Below are 24,757 nucleotides of genomic sequence, written 5' to 3'. Positions count from 1 at the left end.
CTAGCAATTGCAGAAGTCAAATTAAAGAACATGGCTGTTACATGAGTTAGCATTTGAACTCTATATAAGTGTGTCTTATAAGTTCCAGCATCAGAAAAAAAGTTTTTCCTCTGGCCACAGCCTCCCCTGTTTTTCTTTCATACAGATTTGTTAGTATCTCAAATTTTGAGCATACACCATGGGTGTTGTCTTTAGAGTCACTCCCCATCATCTGTTTTCAGGAAACTTACAGTAAAAGTCAGTAACTTTACATGTATGTGTCAAATAAAATTGCACTTGGCAAATCAATTCAGAAATCATCAAGGAAAAACAACACAGACACAGAAAAAAAGGATATAACAAATGTGCCCAAGCTCAGATGCCCAGGCATTGTTTCCTTAGAAACCAGGCTAAGGACAGGAAAATCCTGTAACCAACAGCAATGTCTGTAGCAGGGCCTCAAGACTTAATAGTAAAGCCTTGTCCTTTAGAGTAGGAGCTCAAAACCAAAAATCCTCTCTCTCTTCCAGGAGAGGGAGGATACACCTGCAACATGCGGACAGGAGTAAATAGTGATTTTCTTGTAAGGTCAGATGCTAAAATTATTAGTGACAACTGATACAGCTGAGAATATGATAAATACTGTCCTTGCAGAGAACTGGCAGGAGGCTGCTGCATTATCAGCACCCAGAGTAAACAGAAAGGTTTAGCAGAGAAAACGTCTGCATTTACAATTCTATGGAATCAAGTCTGAATTTCAAAAATCCCCATCTAAATCTTAAACGTAGGAAGGAAATTCACAAAGTAAAGGGGTTTGATGGAAACTTGTCTGCTGTGTCTTCCAGTCCACCTGGGGCATAAATGGAGAACAGCTCAGCATTAGCACCCACATGTGTAAGGCTATTTTTTGAGAAAAGTTCTTCAATCCAAATCTTTTGCCTAAAGTCACAGTAAATGGCACCAAAATGATTTTTGAGTGAGTGTTACATGGCTCATTTCAGACAGGGACAGTTAGCCACAGAGCCTAAGTACCCCATAAATTTCAAACAGTGAAAATCTGTACTACAGGTCTTGTGCAGCACAGGAAACTGTGTTATAAGATACAGTAACACTGCTCTAGAGTACTCCAGAGAAGACTTCTTCCTGCAAGGACTCTGGAATAGCTTAGATGTAGACTTGTCCATGGCTGTGTCAATGTGCAAAGCAGCAGAATTTGGTTGAAGGACTCTAAAACACATGGAAGTAGGAAGTAATTATTTTCAGATCAGGTATTAGACAGTGCGAAGGTGATGTTGGTCCAAGGGAGATGACGATCTTCCTGCCTTGTGGTAGAAGTCGAGGAGTTGTCTTAGAGAAAGGAAAGTATTTGTAACCACATTGGTCAGTTAGAGGTCTTGATCACAAGAGGACTGGATGTTCACTCCTCGCACTCTGGGTGCAGTCTCTGGCTAAAATCTTAATCTGTGTGGTGGAGAGTGTGTGTATTTCCAGGAATCTTAACAGTAGCTGGAAGAAATTGGTTCCTCCCTTACTATTTCTTTAACTCAAGAGAAGATGCCTGGTTGTCCGACAGTGCAATCTTTGAGCCAGTGGAAACAGAAAAAAAACCCATGAAACCTGTTCACAAGCTGATTATTATGCAGATCAGCAATCGTTATCCTTTCTCTCATTACCTCAAATGCTTTCTGCCATCTGTTGGTAACAAACCTGCATCTGGCAGATTACCAGAGGAGCCCTAATCAATGGGTAATTGGGGTAGAGGATTGTGTGGACAATCCTGGCAATGAAAGCACAGAAAAACTTAAGAGTGGGAGAAGAAAGTTTGCCCGTCACAAGGGTGAGATCCTACACCCAGCATTTCTCTACCATTCTGATATAATTCCTTTTAGGTGGGAGGCGTGTGGAGGGGTTAGACAGAGATCTGTCACAGGCAATGGGATGAATTGTACCAGCCTCTGTAACAATACCTCAAGCAAAAGGTTAATTTCTGACAGATTATGCCAGCAAATGCTGCCAGGAGAGGCACAAGCAGAACAAGCACAAACATGCATGAGTTTGCATTTCCACGGTTGCCTTTTAAAACCATCTGTTAATGAGACACAGAGGATGATATGGACTCATTCAATGGCTCCTAATCTCATAGTGCCTTCTGATAAGAAATGCTCAAAATATGTCCACTGTAGGTTTTCCTTCTCTAAGCATGCATTTAGGGTTCTGCTCCATTCCCCATAATCCCAAGTGTTGATTGCAGCATCCCAGATCTAATATTCACATTATTCCTCTGGCTTCCAAAGGAAACAAAGCTTCTAAAATCATATTTCTGGTGTTGAGCTCCCAACAGAGATATACTGACAGATTTCAACTGAAATTTCAGAATGAGGCAGTTACCAGATTCCTACAAATTTTTGAGGAAAATGGCATCTGAGTGGAACAGAAACCCAGCCAGAATCACCAGCAGGGGAAAGAAAAGGAATTTGCTGCTCTGCATTCCCATTGTCAGCTGGCTGGTGTGTCAGCAAATACTTTGAGCTACTCTGCACATCTGGGCCTGTCAAACAACTACATCTTCTGATGTCCTTCTCTACCTAAGAGCACCTAGGAAGCAAGATGAAATTTTAAGTGGCAATTGTAAAGATTTCTTTAAGAATTAGATTTTATTGATTCACCTTTCAAAGAATGGATCAAAACAAAACCAGAACTGTACTGTTTGAAAGTTATAGCCTTCTGCCACTCTACAGATCCAGAAGAAATTATCAACCAGAAAAATACTCAGGGCATTTGACTCTCTCTCTCTAACCACATTGTAATGGCACTTGAGATGTCAAGATATCTGAGTTTAATAATGACACAATAAATCAACAAGGCTAAGTAATCTCCCAAAACTAGATCTAAGGGTGTGAAAAAGGTAGTACTTTGTTTTTCCCCTCAGTGCCTTGCTGGGCCAGTGCTGTGCCATGCCTGTTTGCACTGGCCCTGGCAGCTGGGAAGGTACATACATAACATCCCCTGTCCAGACACCACCCTAGGAGGGTTGCATTCATTGGTGCATGGAAGAAATCAGGAATTCTTGTAGTAAGAAAGTGGCCCAAAGAAAAGAAGGAAGTAGAAGTCTCTATAAATATCCAAGTGCTGCCAATGCCCACGCATGCTGGGCTGGGATCCAAAGTAACTGTTTTGGGGTGATAAGAAACCATATTAGGCACCTGAACATGGGAGAGGAACACCAACACCCAAACTAAGATGTTAGTAAGACTGTGACCAAAAACCAACACCCTTGAGTGATCTAATATCCAGGGTGACTAAAATGTGAGAATGCAAATTTTTACTATTCAGAGGGACTAAAAGGAGACATAGGAATGCAAGTGAAAGTTGGTTTTAGAAGCATGTTCCCAAGAGATACAGATCTTATTTCCTTCCTGCTATTAAAGGAAGGGGGACTTTGATATGTACTGAACTACATAAGGGCAGAAAGCAACACCCCCATTTATTCAAATCCAACAACTTTGCTTTTTTTTTTTTTTTTAATTCAGTGTTTCAGGGACATTACTGCAATCTCCATCTAACAGCTGCAGCCTGCGACAGGTTGCATTTACGTCCCCACTCAGAAGGCATCTGAACACAATAACTTCTCATAGGCTACCAACTTGGACTGCTACCAAAACCCAGGGGTTTTGTATAGCTTGTAACCCAAATTAGCTAACTTAAAACTTTCAGAGGGAGAACAGAAGTAAAGCTGATTGAGAGAAATTTGCCACACTGCTTTTTTGGGGTGTTGTTTTTGTTTTGAAATAGAGATATTGTGTGACCCACCGTGGAACAGGGAAGAACAACTCAGTCACTTCTCTGCAAGATCAGATACCTGTTTGTCAATGGGAGGAATAGTTTCTCCAGGCTCCATCTTGAGCCTCCCACGCTCACTAATAATAGAAGTCAGAAAGAATGGAGGCACAATGAAAACCCAAATTCTCTTCACATGTCATTTGTGGCACTGAAAAAGCAGTGAAAAAATGCAAAAAAAATATCCAGACTCAGCTCTTCAACATGATTATGCTATTATGGGGAATCTCTGTAGATTTAAATCTCAAGCTTTGCTAAAACTGCAATCCTATTGTTTTGCTACTGAGACATCTCAGCACAGCTACACTGGACATTAGTTCAGACATGACACGGAATTGTCCTGCTGACACCTCAGGAGTGACTCAGCTGTGCAAGTGTCTAATAGCATTTTAAAGGTCCTGGGTATTTCCATATATACACACAGTATTTTTTTGGAAATAAAAGCACCTAAAAACCAGGTATGATACTCAGCAGCCTCTAGGAGAATTGTTTATACACCAGTAACCCTCTTGAATCCAAAGTACATTCTGTCCTCCTCTCTAACTCCTCATGTCACTAATACAGGAGGCTTGTACATCATCCTTTGTGATGCAAATTATAAAATCTGAAACACCTTTTCCTTCACAAACTTGTCATGCTCCTGTCTATGACTCAGAGAAAAGTAGTACACTCTTCAGGAAAGAGAGACTTGCCAGAAGCAACAAATTTCACAGCCTGTACTAATTCTGCTGTATGTAAATAAAGATTGCAATACATTCATCACACTACCCTGGCACAAATTTGGTCTGCATCCCATGTTTCATCCTTCTGAAATCTGAAACCCAGTGGGCCTCCTGTTACCTTCTCCATATAATTCTCTTCCTTTCTTTCTTAGTTTTCAAGTGTAGTGGCAGGGAGCTTCATCACTCCCCACATATTAACCCTTCCTCTATTTTTGTCAGAATTAGTTCTTTGCTATATCAGTGAGCAAAGGAGGTGAAAGAAATGAGAGACAAAGGTGGCTGCTAAGATGGTGCCTGAAGAATGAATCAAAATAATTTTTTAGGCATTATTTGTGACTCAGGATCTCAAATGAAGGCAGTCAGTTCCACAAGTATCCTCATTTCTGAAGAACAGGGTAAGAAGAGAGCACTTTGAACTTCTGCCCAAGGCTCTACCTACAGATTTTTGTTGACCTAGAGAGAGTATTTAGTCTTGCTCTGACCTAAACAACGCAGATGTGCTGAAGGACTCACAGCAATATCTACATTGTGTGCAGAAATTATTTTTCCTCATTTTATCATGAACTTCTCAAATCATTGATTTCATTCAGAGCATAACCTAGGGCATGACAAGATGCCTGGCAGGCAAATAATCCACACCTTTACCTTTGGTTCAGCTGCCACAGCATCAAGCAAGCAACTCACTGCAATTCAAAGCTGCTAAAACATCATACTGAACCACTCAATTCCATGAAGTTACCACTTTCCAGGTAACCTCTCCGTAAGGGTACAAAGGCTGTTACTGTTTCTATAACCATGCTGCAGATAAAAACAGCTTTCAAGGAGAATGCACTGATTCTACACCAGCAAGGAAACTACTGCCAGAGTCTAGTCTTGCTGCCTTCTGAACACTGCTACACATTGTTCCACTTCACCATCTCCTAGGACTGGCTGTAGGTACCAATACTAGGTGCATCCAGGATCACAAGACATTTCTCAATCAACAACCAACAACAAATTTAAGATGCTACTTATAAAGAGAAAAGTCCACATTAATTGATTTGCACCCCCTCAAGTTCACAGAAGATGACATTTCTGTTCGCCCTGCATTCAATGTTTCCTTTACTAAAATATTTTTTGCTTTGGAAATCCTTCCACTGCAAGTCTTTGAAGCATATCTTGAGGATTACCATAAGAAACTTATCAGAAGAACATAGAAAGATGACATGGTTCTAGTTGTTCCAATCTCATTAACTGAGCAAGCAGGCAAGTGTTTGAAACAGACTGCAGAATAAGGAAATGTTTTTCTCCCAAAAAGGCTGTTCAGCAGAATTACCACTGCAACACAAATGCAGGTGTCACTCCGAGACAGTCATGCTGTGACACACAGGCAAGTATTCAACAAAGAATTGGGGCATCTAGGAGTGTAAACCTCAAGGCTCTCGATCTTCCTCACCCAACCACTGCTCAATTCTCTCAAACAAAACAGCTGATCTAAGTCTACTGTCCTGTTATCAAGGATGGCAACATATTGTTCAGCTTCATATGGAATATTTTATTATACTGTTATCTTGATAACTACTATGAGAAAAATTGGACAACAGATATATTGCTAAAACCATGGTAATTAGTCAAAGACCAACAATTTTTTACTACCTGTGCCTTCCTAGGCTCTTACCAGAGAATAAATGTCTTGCTCACATGGTGAAAAACATGCAGCAGCCATCGAACACAGCCAGGGCAGCTGCTAATAATTGTCATGTAGAGTCTGTAGAAAAGAGTCCTCAAAAACTAATCCACCAGCCTTTGTACTCCTCTTTGCCTGTGACATTCCTCAAAACCACACTGTGTACCTCACTTTTAAGAAATGTGTGAAAATAAAAGAGAATCTGTAGATAGGAACCACTTTCTTATGAACCCAGTTTCACAGTAATAATTTGTTTACTAGAAAATCTATTCAGCATGTACACACAAAGAGATGAAAAAAGACTGTTGAATAACTGACTAATTGGAAAACACAGATGTCTGCTTAAGCAGAGTCCAGCAGCCTCCAAGTTCAGGCTGTGTTCTGAAGATCATGCCCCATGCCAAGTGACCAGCACGTGGATTTAAATTGCACCAAGTAGGGAATATCTGGTTTAGGATACCAAACCAGTTGTTCGATCCTTTTCCTATTAACCATCACCTACAATGAACCATTCAGGACAGATCATGAAATGTGGGCTAGGCTGCAGTTCAGCTTCTCTGGAACACTGACACTGTAATAAAAGCCTACCAAAAACTAGTTTTCTCAGTTCAGATGAAGCAAACAAACTATGTGCCAAACAAACAAAAGGCTGTATCTAATCCTGTTCTGACAACAACACAGCCCACAGCCAACACAGCAGCGCAGCAGGAATATATGAACTCCTGCAAAGTAGGGAAATGCCAGAATTACTACCTGTCACGTATCAGGTACAGTCTGTATGCCCCTTTATAAAGCAAGAGTATTTATGTGGTGCTAGGAAGCATATGATGGAAATCTCTGTGCTGTGAGACAGCCTGATACATCAATTGTGCCACACCAACCAAGCTCTACAGCTCAAGTGTTGAATTAAAACAGCTCTCCCATCACCACAGGGGTCTGGAAGCACAGTAGCAAGTCTGAACCCAATATAGACCTGCTGCAAGTTGGAAACTCCTCTACTGAGCTGCCCCTCCATGGCAAAGACAGTGTATAGGATTAGTTATAGATGTACTTGTAATCTTAGAGTGCTCCTGAAACTTCCCTGTTTCTAAGCAACCAGTCCTACTCAAACAAGCTGCCTCCAGTACCTCCGGCGTGACAGAGAGGAAATGCCTGAGCCCCCTTTTCTCTCCATCCCAGCAAGTTTCAACGAGTAGATCTAACAAGTTCGTCTAATCTTTTTTCCCCTCCTCTCACCTGAAAGCAGCTGCAGGCCAGGTTGCTTTGAAATTCATACCCTAAATAAATAGCCTGACACCTTTCCTTGAGATCTGGGAGTGAAAAATCCAAACAGTGAATTGAAGGGGAATTATCACAAGTCTCCAAAATCACAGTATTACCATGAAATGCAAATCCCAAAGGGCTCAGAAGGTGTAAAGTCAGGGCAGGGCATAATCAGAGATAGCAGACAGTTTAGGAGCTCAACTCATACATAATTCACAATTTAAGGAATGTCTGTAATGTCCTTCTTTCAAGCCCTAAGCTCTTCAATTTTAACAAAGTCCTTATTTCAAAGGAAAGTAATTTTTTTTGCTTTAGCACTACAGTGTGAGAAGTACAGATCCATCAATATCACTTCAATATCACTTCAATATCACATCAATATCACCCAATATCACCCAATATCACAGTTTCACTGGAGAAGCTTCTCTGAAGTCAGATACATTCAGAAGTTCAGCCAAATTATTTTAAAGAAACCATTATTCCCTCTTCCTTCTAGTGTATCACTTCCTTCATGTACAAAACCAACAGAAGATCCTGGAAGCCCCTCTTTGCTTTGCAGATCCATAAGATTCTGTCATAAACACTACAATACTTCACATACCACAGTGAATCACATCTTACTCCATCACTCTATCCTGGAGAAAAATACTTAATCCATCTCAGCAGTAACAACTTTAAATTCAAAAATACCGTAAGTCTTGTATATTTCAAACCTCAAATTTCAGCTCAGAACACTTACTGCAAGGGAGAAGTCTAGTTTTAGTCTGTCTTCCCACAGCTCAGTACAGAGCTGTTGGATGAAGCAAGGCAAGGAACAACACACTTCCCACAGAATCCCACTAGAAACTAAGAATTTGCACTTGTAAACACAGACAATCTATATGTTGCCATTTACAGGGCAGGGGTGAATGGGAGCTACCCATTCCAAGAAACACAAGCTAATACATGACTGCGGTCTGAGTCAAACTACATCTTATTTTGATAGAGTACAAGATGTACCTACTCCCACTTGCTGTTTTACGGGGATTATGATGCCACAGCTCAAAAGGAAAAAGCAAACATACATCTGTTTATGCAAGTTAGTGTCCAGTGTCATATTACAAACCCAGCTTTACTGGTGCTTTTAACAAGACACACTACATGTGAACTCAGGCAGTACAGGAGCTGGCTTACACCCTGTCTGCTGTCACGAGAGTATGAAGAGGAAGCAAGCAAAAATTACCAGACCCAAGACCACCAGATATTGCAATTCCAAGCCTAGGGTTGCACTCGATGGTCTTAAAGATCTTTTCCAACCTAAATGATTCTACAATTCTTTGATACTCATTTATTAACAGAGTAAATCCAGCTTTTGATGTTCAAAACATGAGAATTGGTGATCTGTGAGCTGAAATTGCCATTTAAAGACCTTTTAGCATTTTTACCTCCAAATCCAAGATACCTTACACCAAAGGTTGTCTCTCCAAACTCCCAGCACACTCCTCCAAAGGCACTAGGATCCTGCTTCAGCTCCTTACTTTTCTGCCATTCTTCCTCTGCTACAGAACACTTTCAGCTGCCCGCAGCAAACCTCAGTATTTAAATGGACAGCAACGACATCTAGTGGCTTGTTAAGAATTTGCCTTTCTAAATTCCCAGCCTGGGCGTTCATTTTTAAAGGAGACAGAACCCACTGCTTTCAGCATTTCACTTAGCTACTGCCAAGAACAGCAAGTGCACCCGAAATTCTCTACAAACTCTTTCAAAACACACACTCACCACTGTCTCCCCCAACTCAGAGCATTTCCCTCCATCCCTCGCTCAAAGCCTAGGAAAGGTCACGTAGTAGGCACAAGTTTGCTAGGCCTTGCCTGCACAACTGAATTTCTTCACTCTAGATGTAGCTACAGATATTTGTTCTGGGTACACAAGGTGGGGCCCACCCTTTTGGTTATGCTGTTCCTCAGCTGCATTAGGATAAGTGGTAGGAGTTATTCACACAGACAAGGACAAGACCCAAGGCCACATCATTCTTACCAGCTGGTATAGTTCATTCATAGCCTAAAATACATACAAAGGACTGCAAGTTCTAAAATGTAACTGTGCTGAAATTACAAGGAGAAAAGATAAAAATTGTATTCTGAATGCAAGGAGGAAGAGATCTTGCAGATTAGATTTATGGTAGAACAGTAAGGGTTCACTTCCCTCCACCACCACAAAGGCACCCCACCCCCAAGAAAAAATAAACCCTCGTACCTTTTTCACTAAGTGATGTTGCAAAATTGCCAAGTACAGGTAAGTGGTTATTGAAACTTTTGAAGTATGTGACAATGTAAAGAAAAGTCAGACGATACCTTTATGTACTTTTTTGTATTACTGGCACTAGTCATTTAATCACTGCTGCAGTCTTTGCCAGCAGTAACACTCTCTAACCTTGACAACACATCACTTAAATGATTTTTCAGTTAACAATGGTGAGGAAGAATGAGATTTGTGGCATGTGTATCTGGTGCATATGTCTACACCCCCTCAGAGAAAACTGCATACTAGTCATTAAAAAATACCTAGTTCTAGTTTTGTTAAATAAGACCTATTAATCTACATGACTGGAATCAGAGGAACCTTTCCCCACCACACAATCTCAGGCGAAGACTAGAGGCAAAGCCTCACTTCCCACGGCTTCTTCCAATATTATGGACAAGCAGATCACTCTGCAATGGTCTATTTCGTGGTGCCACTTCTCTAGTACAAACAGGAAAAGAATGGAGGACTACAGTCATTCTAATGTACCAGGAAAGCATCCTGTAGAACAAAAGAGATGGAACAAGTATTAAGAATATGTCAAAATAATTTGAAATTACCCCTACATCAGAATGAGCTGATACCCATGTTCTGCCAAAGGGCACAAAAATAGCCACACACCTTTGACCAGAAACTGGTTTGGGCGAGAAACTACTGTTGCTTTATAACAACACATACAACCTTAAATATCACACTGCTTACAGGAAAAGACGATGATTCACAGGAGTGGCCAGTTATAACAAGTTTAATGGTAAACTTCACATTTCATTTTCATCACAAATTCTTCTGCCAGACCCACCAGCTTATTAGCTTATTATAGCAAAAGGCTATGCAGAGCCAAAGAAAACTACAGCATGTGGGTTTTCTGAACCACTGCTTAATGGAGCCACTGACACAGTGCTCTCTGACAAGCCAGCAAACACACACCACCAGGTGGTGAATGGGACTGCCTATCCCATGGCTCCATCAAAGAAAAGATCTTGAAACCTCAGGTCTTCCTACTTTCATTTCTGTTTTCTATTACTCGTGTCATTTTACGCAGATAAAATTCATTCATTCCAGGCTGATGCTCCCAACAAAAGCATAGATGTTCTTCTGATGTTCTGAACTCAGATCCTTGAGGAAACCAATACATATTCTCCTAAAATAGCACAAAGACCCATTTCTACAACCCTACAAACAGGGTAAGCGGTTAGGAGATTGAGAGGTGTTCAAGACAAACACACATATTCATGTGAAAGAACTGAGGTGTTTTTTCAGAAGATACTATTTTCTATTGCCTTAATTACAAGAATTGTTTTTTCTTTTAGAACATTCAATTATTCTGTCAATTACTACCTTTGTGATTCAGTCCCAAACAGCAAAACCTAATTAAGATTTTATTTTCTTAAAACAAAACAAGGAACCCTTGCTAAACTGCTAACAAATATTTTTTTTTCTTCTCTCACTCACAATGCAGTGATTGCTACCTTTTGAGAAAAATTTTCCAAATTGAAGCAATAGATAGAAGCATTGACTTGCAGCCATCTCCAAAAACAGGAAGGCAAAAGACTGTTTAGGCACAAGGTACTAGCTTCAAAGGGCAAAGCAAATTTCACACCAACAGAACTCTTCTGTAGACTACCCTTGAGCAAACCTCTGACTAGATCTCGAGTCTGACGCTAAAGTGCAGCTTGAAGAGAACCACAGCAAGATATACAAACAGATTGTGTTCCTGCTTGCAGAGTGTCAACTGAAACTTTACTACTGCATCTACCAGTTTTGTTTTGGGGTGAAGACAAAACCAAGACCCACTATACAAAGGCAGTCATAGTAGAAAAAGGATGGAAAGAGGAAGGGGTGAACAGGCATTTCAAGAAACAGTACCTACAGAAAATCCAAATGTGTGTGGTCTTGTGCATAAAGCTTGTGAGAAAGAATTATACATCTTGAATTGCAGACAAATTACTTTAGTATATTATGAGATACTCTTGCTTGAAATTTATACACATTCTTGTATCACATTGTGTAGAAACATGTATTTGTGTAGCATGATGCTTACAAAATATAAATATGGAAGAGCTTCTGTCCTTTCATGTTCTTTCTATGTGGTTACAGACTCTCAACAAAAATTCTAGCTTTGAAAGTGATGAATGAAGACTACACTGCTTAGTGGCCTTCACTACTTTTATGTTCCAGCTCATCTTCACCAAAACAAGTACCACACAACAGGGCAGAAAAAACACAGGCTGTTCCCAATTCCTTCTGGACAACAAGGCACTCCATTTAGCTTCACACTGAGAACCTCAGAAGTACTGCAAGCAGAAACATCTGCAAAATATATTCCAGTAGGTTAGCTCTAAGTATTGTTAAAGTTCTTAGACAGCCATAGCTATATCTCCCCATTTTTCAAGACTAGTTCTCCCTAACCTTGGTAAAAAGACTCCACTACCCTTTACTTAGAGTTGCACAGAAGTCACTGTGTTCTTGCTCCTGAAGGTTATATTCCCACCACAGAAGCTTCATAATTTGTTTGACAGTTGAAGATTTGAAAAACTACAGCCAGCTTTGCATCTCCTCTTCATACTTTTGGGGATCAATAAAAGGCTTGTCAATGGAGCGGATCATCAGCTCACCACAGTACACACATTCAGCTGCCACAATATCATCAATGTCAGCTTTGATCTGCTCCCGGCTCTGCTGCCCCTTCCCCAAGCTAATGGTGTCTGTGTCCTTGGGACGATGGTGGCTCTTGGATGGCTGGCTGGTCGCTGCCAGCTTCTTCTGAAGATCTTCAAGTTTTGCCTGCTTATAGGCAGGAAGGTTTGGGAAAACTGCTTGCAGGAGACAGTCATAGTGAAACATGTGACCACACAGGAAAAGGTAAAAAGGGCGGTTTAGAAGTGGAAAGTCACAAGCAGCACATTTTTCCTGAGGCTCCACAGAGCCATACTTATTTCTCATTTCCTGGATGTCCTCTCGGATCCTCTTGGCACTTTGTGTGGCTTCTTCCATCTCCCTTTTCAGTTCCTCAATATGCTTGTTGTAATCCTCCAAGGAGTTACAGATTGCCTCCTTGAAATGGTCAATAGTTACAAAGTCTGGAAAGAATGGCAGCACATCTTCAATCTTCAGCAGAGCACAGCTGGAGAGGCAGGCCATTGCCTTCTTAACATCCTTCTCTTCCTGAACAACATGGCGAGCGATCTTCAACCACAGCTTCTTCCGGAGCTCCTCATCATCTTCAGGAAGATCTGCACAGGACTTGGCAAGATCAACATCTACCTAAAAGTTGGACAGACAAGGAAACAGAGTTAAGCTTCTCTATTTGTTTATCCACCATTCAACTTCAAAGCCTGCTGTCCATGTGAAGAGGCATTTAGAAAACCTCTATTGCTATCTCACTGCCTAGGACTGCACTACTGGCCTGCTCCTTGTTTCCATGTCAGACACCTCTCCTCTCCACCAATACGCCTCACTGAAGATCAGCTTGCTCCCCAACAGAGAGCAAAGGCCAGCACAGAAAGGGTAAATTCATGTTACAGTATCTTTACTGGCCCCACTTTTCAGCAAAGACACAGGAATTCCAACAGGAAAAAAATCCAGCATCTCCCTGAAGGTCAGACTAAGCTGACAAAGGCTTCTGTTATAATTACCAAAGCTAGGACTAGGAAGTAATTAGAAGCCTTAACAATAGCTGTACAAACCTTGCATAAATGCAGGTCTGTTAAAGGTATTTTATGTCAGAGACTGAGCTTGAGACAGACAGTACTCCTTGTACTTTCCATGCCCTCACCCTCAGTTATAGCTTGTCAGTCAGCTGCCTACTCAAAACAGTTGTCAAAGCACAGAAAAATATTAACAGAGCCAGGTCTTCCTTCCAAGCCTCAGCTGCACAGCTTTGATACCAGTGAGTCTGTCCAGTTCCTTTCAATTCTCTGCTGTTCAAGGTAACTTGAATAAGCTACGTTCCTGTGTACCACAGCGTGCACAGACACACGCATACCTGTAAGGCAAGATCCACAGCCTCCTCATACAATTCCATCACTTTGTAGATGTGGACACATGCACGGTGGTGCCCATGCTCTGCACACAGGCGCAGCGCATACTTCAGGTCATAGTGGATTCTGTTTGGGTTGGTTCCTGCTTGCTCCAGGTATGACAGCAGCGAGTCCGGCCGACACAAAGCATAAAGAGACAACAGGTAGTTGTGAATGGCTTGCTGGGTTTCCTCCAACTGGTAGACACAGAACTCCATATATCTAATGGCTTCATTGATCTGCTGGGTGCTGGCACTCTGGCTGTAGTTTACTAGGGCTGGAATGAGATTCCTGGCATCTAGTCTAGAGCCCATAGAAATCCAAGCGTCAACTACCTTCTTGGGGATATGTTGGATGAGAACTGGAGAGAACTTGTAGAAGAGCTTCTCATCTCTGTGCCTGGACAACACGTTTAGAGCCTCGTCGTACTCATCATGCTGGCAGTGGTGAGCTACTACACGCTCATAATCCTGCATGATGACTGCAAAGTAGACCATGTGCTCTGTGTCGCCATGGCTTGCCAACAGCTCATAGATCGATGCCCGATTATTAAAAAGACAGTCTTTGTTTTTAGGACTGCTCAGGAAAGTGCGGAACTTCTCCCGTGTATCCAAATAGAGATTTCGCTGTGAGGGATCTCCTTGCAATATACCCAGCCAGTTCAGGTACAGCTCTGTCAACCACGTGGTCAGCAGAGTGGTCTGTGTCTTCTCCGAAGGCTTTAGGTTACTCAGCTTCTTAATCAGAAACTCCATCAGGGCCTCTTCTTGCTTTGCTTCAATGAACTTCAGAGCAATTTCCTCAAAGTAGTTCTGGGTCAGTGCGTAACATTTGGCACTGTCCAGATACCTCTTGTTTTGGAAGCAGTGCTCTGCCTCTTTGGCCAACACTATGTCAAGACACTCTGGACGGTCCTTACAATACTCTTTTGCTAAATCAAATTTGTTCATATTCATATACATCTTCCACACATCTCTAGATTCCCGTTGGACATGATAGCGGAAGACTACCTTCTCAGTGTGGATCCATATCTGCTGGACCGTGGGATCTTTAATCATGCGTGTCAGCAAGCCAAACTTCTCCAGGAACAGATCCTGAAAAACAACCTGTCCATTCAGAGTGCAGACAGCCTTCACTCGGTCAGACAGCAGCAACAGGAAGTGGAACTGGGTAAGTACAATGGAAATTGGCTTGTTTACAGTTATGTCAATATCAGGAGGATAAACCCAGACCCGTTCATCACTCAGAATCGAATCAGGACGACTATAATCCAGTGTACCATATAAAACACCATTTCCCATCATCCAGGCAAAGGAGCGTGGGTTGGAACGCAGTTTTGGAGTGTAAAAGGCTATCTCGCTAAAGCCCAAGTTGGCTGGAAACTCCCGAAAACTGGGCAGATGGTCAGCATGCACAGCAAATATGGAGCTGAAGCCCTGCTGCTCTGTCCCTTCAGGCACTTTGCCAGCAAACTGAAAGAGTCTCTTCCTAGTGGTGGCTATAATAAAAAATTTCCCTTCTATCCCTCGTTCAATTTCCAAGCAGCAGACTGGGGCAGGTCCAGATTCCTCCTCCAGAGTGTAGACCTGTCGGAAGTACTGGTCAGGGTTCGTGCTGAAGAGGCTTCCTTCGCTGACAGAGATTTCAGCCTCATAGATCTGCCCCTGGGATGTCCCCACCAGGATAGGCCCTGTGTTGGTTTCTGAGCCAAGAAATTTGTTCCAGCCCACACTTTCAATCAAGTGTCCTTTCCAGCGGGAGAGCGCCCGCACTTTCTGAACGCTTCTGTTCAGGTAAAGGCATTCGCTGGTGTTCAGAGCAATCAGGAGATGAGAGCCTGCCAACAGCAGAGGGGTATGGGAGGGAGAAGGAGAGAACAAATCAAGACTGTGCCTAAGCAAGCCAAATTCTTGAAGCTTCTAATCCTAACATTTGATAAGTTCCAATATCAACATACGTAATCCAAGACTTTCCCAGGCATTCATGGGAATGTGGGGGATTTCCACGCTGGATCAGAACAGTAGCCCATATGTTGCAACGCCAAATAACTGGTACCAGACGCTTTAGCAAGAAGGTATTCTATTTCAATAAATGTTCTAAGGATAAACACTTCCCAGACTTCCCTCCTATCCCTGGCAATTGGTGAGAGATGTGAGCATCTCTTTCCAAACTTCTGTTTAGCTGTTTAAAATCAGTCTACGCTACAGTGAACTGCAGATGTTTTATGACCCGTTTTAAAAATTCTTTATATAAACCACATAGCAGAGAGTAACATTTCCTTTGGTTTTAGCAGCCTTGCTCAGAACAGCCTAATTGCGTGTGTTTATTCCAGAGTTCAAAAACAGAACAGAGGCACAACAAACCCATGCTTTACTAATAACAAAAGGGCAAATCAAAAGTGGACAGGGACACTGGGAAAGAGTCTGGCTCATGGAAGGTTGACCTCCTTATGTACAAAGCAGAAAGAGAACTCCTTCACCAGCATTTGTTCTGCTCTGTCCACTGTCTGTAAATATCCACGATCCACTGCCTCACCTGTGTGGTCCAAAAACATCTTGTAGACTTTGGCTTCATCTTTGCGTCCCAGCTCTACCTGATTAGGTTCATCTGGCTTCCCAAGATCAATCCTGCAAAGAGAAACCATGAAAACAGGCTGCCAATAAAAGTCCACACACGTGGAACCCCTCACCTGTTTTCCATATTGGGCTCGTGACTTTTAATCCAGTTTGCAAATGTAACTTCTCTAACAACTTAAGGAAAAAAAAGAAGGCGGGGAAAAACAAACAATAACTTCAGGATTCTGGCAGCATTACCTGAGAAGGGTGTCTTTCCCAAGGCTCATACAGAGCTGGTTAGAGGAGACCACTAAGCTGTTAATTTTCTCTGGAGGAGTAAAATCAATCCTCTGCTTGTTAAATATTGGCGTTTCCTTCTCCAGTCGTGCATTGACATACCCTGGAGGAAGAACATAAACACTTAGAAACTAAAAAGACAAAACCCTACAACAACAACAGCCCCAAACTACATCAAAATCCAATCTATAATACTAAAAGGATCATGTCCTACTCCAAGTTTTACTGGAAAGGAAGTATGCTCCATGGAGCAGAAACACAGAGAAAAAGGAATCTCTAATTCCAGCCCTACCGGTGTTGAAACAGTAGTAGTGGAAAGTAGCCTGCTACTAGTAGCCAAATCCTTTAATTGTCTATTCCACCAATGCTTTCTCCCTGCCTCTGCCTCACCTCTAGACCAGCTGCAGAATCCTTAAAATACACTTTTTCCAGAAGAAAGATGCACATGCAGGAAGAGACAAAGCAACCACAACTTGAGTAGGCAGTCTTTTGTTCAGCATGTGCTTTTTTCTTACACACTGATCCACACCTTGCACTACCTATTTATCCAAGTGTGCATTCCTCTATTTCCAGTTAAGTAGAACTGATGTTCTTCTTTTCAGATAAGGGAGCTGCAATGCCACAGTTTAAATTTGCTGGTATGAACTGCAGTTCAAAACACGTACAAAAAGCTCCCAAGGTGCACATTCACATGATATCACAGCTAACCAATAAATACATATTTTTATATATCACTATAAAGGGAAGGATTACTCTGAAAAATCCACATGTTATCAGATTATCAAGTCACATTCATCCAGGTAGTCTGAATTTTTTTTCAGACTGTCACCTGGCAAAGCAAGGCTGACTCAGCAAGGAAACTGAAATGCAGGTAGGAAAGAGAAGGGAACAAATAGCACCTATACAGAGGTAAGGGTTTAGAGTTAAGGAGAAACTGTTTATGGTTTAATTCAGCCATAGTTCAAGCCAAAGTATTGGATTTCAGCATTCTTGACTCTTTAGGCCTGTATCCATTATTTTAATAGCACCCATAGGATCATCACCATTAATATGAGTATTTTAGCTATTGTCCCTAACAGAAGAAAGATGAACTTCCTTAATATACAGTTCTCTATACAAAGGAGATGTCTATTTTATTACATTCATTCCTTTCAAACAGTCTCATCCTTCATCTTATCTCCAGTGTCCCTCTTCTGTTTAAGCCAGATTCTACTGCAGCATTTCCCACCCTGATTTCTGGGCAAAGCTACATATTTCCTCAGACCTTCTAATCTGTCCAAAGATCTAAGATCACTAGTATGGTCAAGTCTAGTGGGTTAAAGTAGGCTTTTCAAAGCTGGAGCTAACGTACCTGAAGCCACACAATGCAGCAGGACTTTAGGTTGGATACAAAGTCACTGCTTGTTTATCTACAACTTTGAGAAACAGCACCTGCAGTTTAATAAGCATAGGGAACAACTCCCTGAAACTGAGGAGTGTTTCAAAGTCTCCCAAAATTGCAAACCTAACCTTAAGGTCTGCTTTCAGGAAGTTAACTATTGTATCTTTTTACAAAACAAATTTATTTAAACTTCAGATTGCCCACAACTTTTACCAACCCAAATTTTATTAAAACTTGCCTGTGTGGCCTGATTTAAGAATAACTGAAATCCTGATTAGACTGTGCCTTTGCAATTAAGCAGTTTCCTGAACTTCCTCTGCCAATAACAACTGTAAGCAAACAGGCAGATTTCTCAACTCTACGACAGCCATGACTGAAGACAGTGTTGCAGCAGTCAAGAAGAAAAGCTGAGTCCTAGAAAACTTATTTTCAGTGACACAACTTGTCCCAATACTGTTTTGCACAACACCTATTCAGGCCACTTATTCTTTATCTAATGCCACACAAAGAAATACCATGCATGACAAAACAAACAAAGGGAACATACCTATTTCAGTGCCCAGACTCAGAGTAACTCCATCAGTGTATTCATACTCCATAATATACATAGCATGACAAAATTTATCAATTCTTAGTACATATAGGAACCTCGCAACCTGGTTTCCCCAAAGGCTACCAGTGGGCAACACTATACAAGGAAAAAAACTTGAAAGAACGTGTCCATGTATTTCCAAACTTGTAACTCAAAAATGCAGCTCTGCATAGCAGCTGGTACTACCATGACAATACCAGGTGGAACAGAGTTCTCTCATAACCTACATTTCCTTGCCACACTCAAAAAATACTGAGAGGTGACATCTAGTAGAAAATGGTTATTGACCCTAATAAAACTTGAATTTATTAGGGAATAATAATGGAATAAATTCCTCTGACATGAAAGAAAAAACGGACTAGTCATCACACCATTACTTTACACTGAAGGGACACCTCCCTGCACACTACAGTGTACCAAAGCCTCACATGCCTTGACAGAAAAGTGTAGTAGTGATACAGACTGCTTTGTTGGTCACATGTCAGCCTAGAAGAACCACGCTAGAGAAACGAAGTCTTTGGTAAACTGCGCCTGGGTTAGGAAAGGAACTCCATGCAGGAACAGCTGTGCACACATCCATAACCCGGTAAAGCATGGCTTCCTCAGAGAGGGGCAGAAAGAAGAAGCAAGGTGACGATGAGATGTTCTCAACCCGCTACCACTGAGCTGCTCAGGGCTGAGGTGTGGCTGGTGGTAATTTGTGACCACACAGGCACTGCGACTCTTCACGCACCGCGTTTGCCCCGCGCAGCGCCTCAGGCCAGAGCCTCCCACACATAGGCAGCACCACTCTGCTGAGCCAGGAATCAAGCGCTCCCTGTCTCTAAACACTTCCCACAGCAAGCCGTGGAAAAACCAGCCGCAGCCGTGTCACACACACGGTGACACACCTCTTCCAGGCAGCACAGCCTGGCATGCCCTGCTCCCCACCCGGAGCTGCCGCCTCGCCTCCCCCTCTCAGCAGGAAGGCCGCACACGGGAGGCCCGGGCGCACACATACCGGAGTGCGGGATGCCCACGCTGGCGCGGCTGTGCTGCACGGAGACGGAGCGGTGCAGGGAGTCCTCATACTCGTCCAGGATGGAGGCCATGGCCCAGCGCGGCCCGGGCGCGGCGCGCTCAGCTGACCCGCCAGCCGTGCGCATGCGCGGGGCGGGCGGGGCGGCCCGGCGGGAGGAGCCGCTCCCTCACGGCGATGGCGATGGCGATGGCGATGGCGATGGCGATGGCGGTGGCAATGGCGGTGGCGATGGCGATGGCGATGGCGATGGCGATGGCGGGTTCGCATCCCTCACACTCCCGTGCCCGGTGATTCCCCCTTGCTGCCAGGCCTTGGGGTCCGCACGGTGCCCGCTCGCTGCCGCCGATACCGAAAGGCTTATGCTGAAATAAGAAAGGGCTCACTTGGATGAACAGTCAGCATTTTTTTGCGTCAGTAATAACCACAAGTTCCTCTAGGTGGGTTGTACTCTCTGGTTTTGTTGCCGAATATAACAAGATAGGACCATGCCAAACATGGAAACTTGGATTTGCCGCCAAAGAGGGCTAAATAGAGGTAGGGTACTATCCCACACGACCACTAGAGACCCCTTCCCTAGTACATGAGCATGTATAATAAGACCTGTACGATTAATTAGCATGCGTACAAGGCTGCTTGGAAATAGTTGTAAACTTCTTTGAATGTAAATACATCTTCACATAATAAATTGCATATAAGTAATAGAGGTGTGAATCTTGGTGTGCATGATAGGCAGAGATACCCCCACTCATCCCCATTTACCTGGCATTGTTACAAAGTGGTGTCGGCTTTCTAACCTGTAACTCTGCTTTGAAGGGTTTCTTTCCCACTTTTCAGTGACGCCGTCCTTTTGTGTGCGACTACATGCATGAGAAATCACCTCATTAACGCAGCAGTGTGCCCTACTAGCCCTGATTGCCAGAGCAATTCTACTGACTGCAACTAGGAATTGTCTGCTTTAAAACACTCTGTAAAAACTCCTGTGTTGTGGCTCTTGTGTAGCATCAGGTGGCAAAATCTTGGCTTTATCGCTAGAGGGATCGTTGAGGCACAGCATAAGGGTATCCAGAGTAAGGCTGTCCTTAAACTATACTAGACTTGCTCTGCAAGTTTATCCCAGGTTTCTATGTTGGACCCAGCTTCTGTGTTGCTAAATAGTATTTATAACCTGGAGTTTTCTTTTGGTTTGTCTTTTGTTTTGTGTGCCAACAATTGTTACAATTTTACCCTCTAGCTTAAACTAGCAGAATTTATAACGGCATTAACAAAAAGACTAGTCTCTTACACAACCCTTTGGGTTTCATCCTCTATAAAATGAATAGAGATGTATATGTATATACTGTATGTGTGCTGTGTACTACACTATGAGTATATTATCTACTGCATATTAGATATAAACTTCACTTTCTGGAAGCAGTGGAGAAATGTCTCTCTGTACAGGACAGCTTGCAACAGAGAGGGATCCATTACAAGACACAAGAGGTCTTCCCAAACTCGGTTTGCACATCAGGTGGCAGTGAGGCACCACAAGGAGCAGTTGCATGTGGTTGGCTTCTCACAAACAAAGTTACACCTCCTTTTTCTCTGCTCTTTTACTGGACACCGCACCCTCAGAAACTAGGGCTGCGGTCTGCATCACTCAGCCTCAGGCCTTCTCCCTAGTGCTGAGCCAGACATGCAGGTCCCACACTAGCTGGGTTCCTGGAGGCTCCCATGGCACGCCTCCACAGGGTCACCTCTGCCTACTCTGCTAAAAACAGAACATGGCTTTTGCTGACATAGCCTGCCTGCAAGCACCAGTCACAGCCTCTGCTGTTTACCCTCTTTATGTGGCACCTCTGAGCCAAAATAGAAAAACCACATTCTTTTGCTGTCTAATCATACTCATCTTCATAAGCAGCAACTGTTCTCTTTCAGCATCTCAAAAGGTACAAACAAATTACATTAGGTTTAGGCTAATCAGGTAGGAAGGGACTTCTTGGACTATCAGATCCATTCTCCCACTCTTGTAGTTACCACATCATATAGTCCTTTCTCTACTCCTGTCAAGCTCTGTCTGATAGCGTGGGTATTTTTATCCCTGACTGCCACAGCTCATACCTGTTCTAGATGCTCCCATGATTTTGAGCTCCGATTTCCAGTCTAACATAAGCTGTGGCTAGTCTGAATCCTTTTGTTCTTGTTCAAACATTATCCTTTAGTGTACAGGACATTTTAAAGCATTCATTTCCTCTGCAAAAGTCATCACCAATCATAGTCTTTATTCAGATGTACCGGATCCAGGATTTATCAAACCAAGAAGTTCTTGACTTCTCTTAAAAAGAGGAGATGATTAGTTTCTTGGAGCATTCTACAATTCTCTGCATTGGTTGCAGCTTCAGCTCATGTTTATGTCACAGGGGTGAGCGTAGTTTGACCCCCCATTTGATATGAAGTCTCCCCCTGTTGTCTTCAACAATGATGCTTCTACTTTTTCTCTTTTTAGTCATATTTTTAACAGTAACAAATAACTGAAGGGTTATTTGGTAAGAGGGAAATATATCTGGATATTAGGCTAAATTGATATTTGTACACAAATTTATCCATGTGCAGCTCTCTCCATGGGCTATTTCCACTCAGAGCTTAGATCAGGCCATGTCTTATAAATTGTTTTTTTCTTGGTCAGGTCTAGAAATTGAAGGAATGTCTGTTCTCATTCTGGCAGATATTATTACCTGTTAGGGCTCATGAGAAAACTGTGTCTGATTTTACTGTGGTTAAATTGGAAGCCAGATTTTCACCTTATTTGGAAATAAAACATCAGCCTAAAGCTAACCCAAGCCCACAAGCTTGCTCCATCCATCTGCAGTATCATCTGCTGTGATTATTTAATTTACAAACGTGTGCAGTAATTATATTCCAGTGCTACATTCACAGATTTGATATTCTGAAAAGAAGGGAAGAGCAGTGGTTGCAGACGAAAGATTTATCAGCTCTTTGATTCACCAGGAATGTGTGGAGAATCAGATGATTACATTTTGTGTGTAGCAGTGGTGTAAGTCTATAGGAGGCACTTGTGCGAGAAAATTTAGGGGATTTTGGCAATATATTTGGATTGGAAACCTTAATCCTTACCTTGCTTTGGTAAGGCTGTGATCACAGGTGCAGCAATTTGCAGTAATTTTGCCTTAAACAGTTCACATTTTCTTCAAGCTGTGGACACAGCTATCAACATCTAGGTGTTGCATGGCATGTTACTCTCTTCTCTCAGATGCCTAGAGGAACAGGTGATTCTAGATAACGACATTGGCAAACATATAACGTGTCCAAGGTCCAGACTCCCAGCAGATTAACCCTGTTTAAGTCTGGGCTTCCTCAATGCTGTCTGTGTCATTCCTGGCTGCCGTGTCCAACCCCCACTTGGTGCACATCAGTGCGTATATGATTGCAGAGTGAGACAGTTCATTGCCCCGCAGCAGATGACTCTGTGATCCATGATCTAAACATGACTGCTGGTGCAGAGGACAGGGCAGGAAGATGTGGCTGTGGAAAGAAGTAAGGGCAGAATCTAATGACACAATTAAAATTTGAATTAAACCCTGGACTTCCTCACAGATTTCCACTACAGACGGTACTCATCATCACTCCACCTCACTGTATATAGAATATTCCTTCACAGTGATCAGCATAAAAAATACCCTATATTCTTAAAAGCCGTAGGCAAATAGGTGTAACTCCCTAAATGCACCAACCTCCATAAGATACCAGCAAAGGTATAATATACTTCCAGGCTATCAGACACCCCTGTACTTGCTTTGAAGAGAGTGCTGCAGATACCTGTGTCCCCCACTCAATCAAGATACCTTCTCCAAAGAGAAGGGACAGTGTTTCTGAGTGACCTTTTGAATGCTGTGTACAAATTTAATGCAGTAAACAGAATTACAGAGGCTGTGTACCCCGGGTATCACAGCTACCCATGAGAGCCTGAACTGGAACCTACACAAGCCATACAACTATTATAATTTACCTTGGAAAAGATCAAAGCTCAAAATCTTGCCAGAGCCCTCCTCCTAACCATTAACCAACCTCCCAAGCTCTTCAAACCCATTGTCAGAAGCAGACTCCTGCAGACCAGTAAACACTGGGTGGAACTGTATCATGCCCGAGCAGCAATTGCAGACCTGCAGACCACGGTTCCCCTGACACTTTGTTTTGCCATAGGTGAACTACCAATGACTGTTGATGCTACATGTGCATTCCAGAGCAGGCTGCCCTTTGTAAACCCACCGAGTGCCCCCATGGAAACCCTAGGGGATAACCCATCTGTCCTAGAATACGAAAAAAGCAGGACAAGAACATGCTTTTGTAGTGAGAAAACCTTTTTCCCATCACCAGCACCCTGTGGCTAATCCGTCAGTTTTGATCCTCAAGGAAGATCCATTAATGATAAGCCTGAGAACTGAAACTGATAACTTGGCGGAGACAGTGATCTTACAGCATTTAAGGGGGTTTGATCCCTCTTCAACCCAGCCCTTCACTGTTTAGTGTTAACTGCCCGCCTTTCCTTGTTTCACAGGGGGGATATGAACTTTATCACCTTTCTCTTGCTAATTCCCTCACCCATTCCTGTTAAACGTTAGCGCCTCGGTTTTGTTTTGGTTTTTGTTTTTTTGTGGGGTTTTTTTGTGTAAAGTGTCCGATTGAGCGACATAATTAAATTAAGCTCAGACCATTGTCTTCCAACCTGTCTTAAGTCTGAAATTTGCTTTTTCTCTTTCAGATTAAAGAAAGTTTTTGAATGCCTTAAACTTTGCCTGTTCTTTCACAGTCATCAGTTGATATATTAAAAGATGCACTTTCTCCAGCAGATGGCAACACACTTCTAAATTATTCATAGTATGTCTGAGAGGTAGGACTAGTTCCTAAGCAAGTCAGATAGGAGATGAAGTTGAGTTTGAGAAGGGACTTGGTACAATACGGTGCTTGTCTTCCTTTGGAACGTTTAAGAAAATATTTTTGAAGCTAGTGGCATTGTTATTTCATTTAAACTTATTAGTCTTTAATCTGAAAATGTAGTATAATATTGTTGTTGTGGCTTTTTGCCTCCACATTTAACAAGAATGGCATTAAACAGATAAAACAGAAACATCTCTGTGCATCTTCCAGGCA

The 24,757-nt window shown here is 42.5% G+C and overlaps 1 protein-coding gene across 1 annotated transcript; it reads right to left on the bottom strand.

Annotated features, from left to right (window-relative positions):
- Window positions 1-10,474: 10,474 nt before the first annotated feature.
- On the bottom strand, window positions 10,475-19,727 carry VPS18 (VPS18 core subunit of CORVET and HOPS complexes). The gene is made up of 5 exons (XM_058857846.1): window positions 19,592-19,727; window positions 16,580-16,721; window positions 16,302-16,393; window positions 13,733-15,603; window positions 10,475-13,011 (listed from the first exon to the last, which is right to left on the bottom strand). The coding sequence occupies exons 1-5, from the start codon at window positions 19,680-19,682 to the stop codon at window positions 12,283-12,285; spliced, it is 2,925 nt and encodes a 974-aa protein (XP_058713829.1). The 5' UTR covers window positions 19,683-19,727; the 3' UTR covers window positions 10,475-12,282.
- Window positions 19,728-24,757: the final 5,030 nt, after the last annotated feature.

Source organism: Poecile atricapillus, chromosome 1 (genome assembly GCF_030490865.1).
Source record: "Poecile atricapillus isolate bPoeAtr1 chromosome 1, bPoeAtr1.hap1, whole genome shotgun sequence".
NCBI lineage: Eukaryota > Metazoa > Chordata > Aves > Passeriformes > Paridae > Poecile > Poecile atricapillus.
Note: the sequence above shows the minus strand (reverse complement) of the source record. Positions and strands in the feature narration are given on the sequence as shown.

Bases quoted from the DNA above. Each gene is read 5' to 3' on its own strand.
- VPS18 (XM_058857846.1), bottom strand. From the start codon at position 19,682: ATGGCCTCCATCCTGGACGAGTATGAGGACTCCCTGCACCGCTCCGTC. The intron at 16,722-19,591 runs GTATGTGTGCGC...TTCTTCCTCCAG, and splicing joins CGTGGGCATCCCGCACTCCG to GGTATGTCAATGCACGACTG. The intron at 16,394-16,579 runs GTAATGCTGCCA...TTCTCTTTGCAG, and splicing joins GGGAAAGACACCCTTCTCAG to GATTGATCTTGGGAAGCCAG.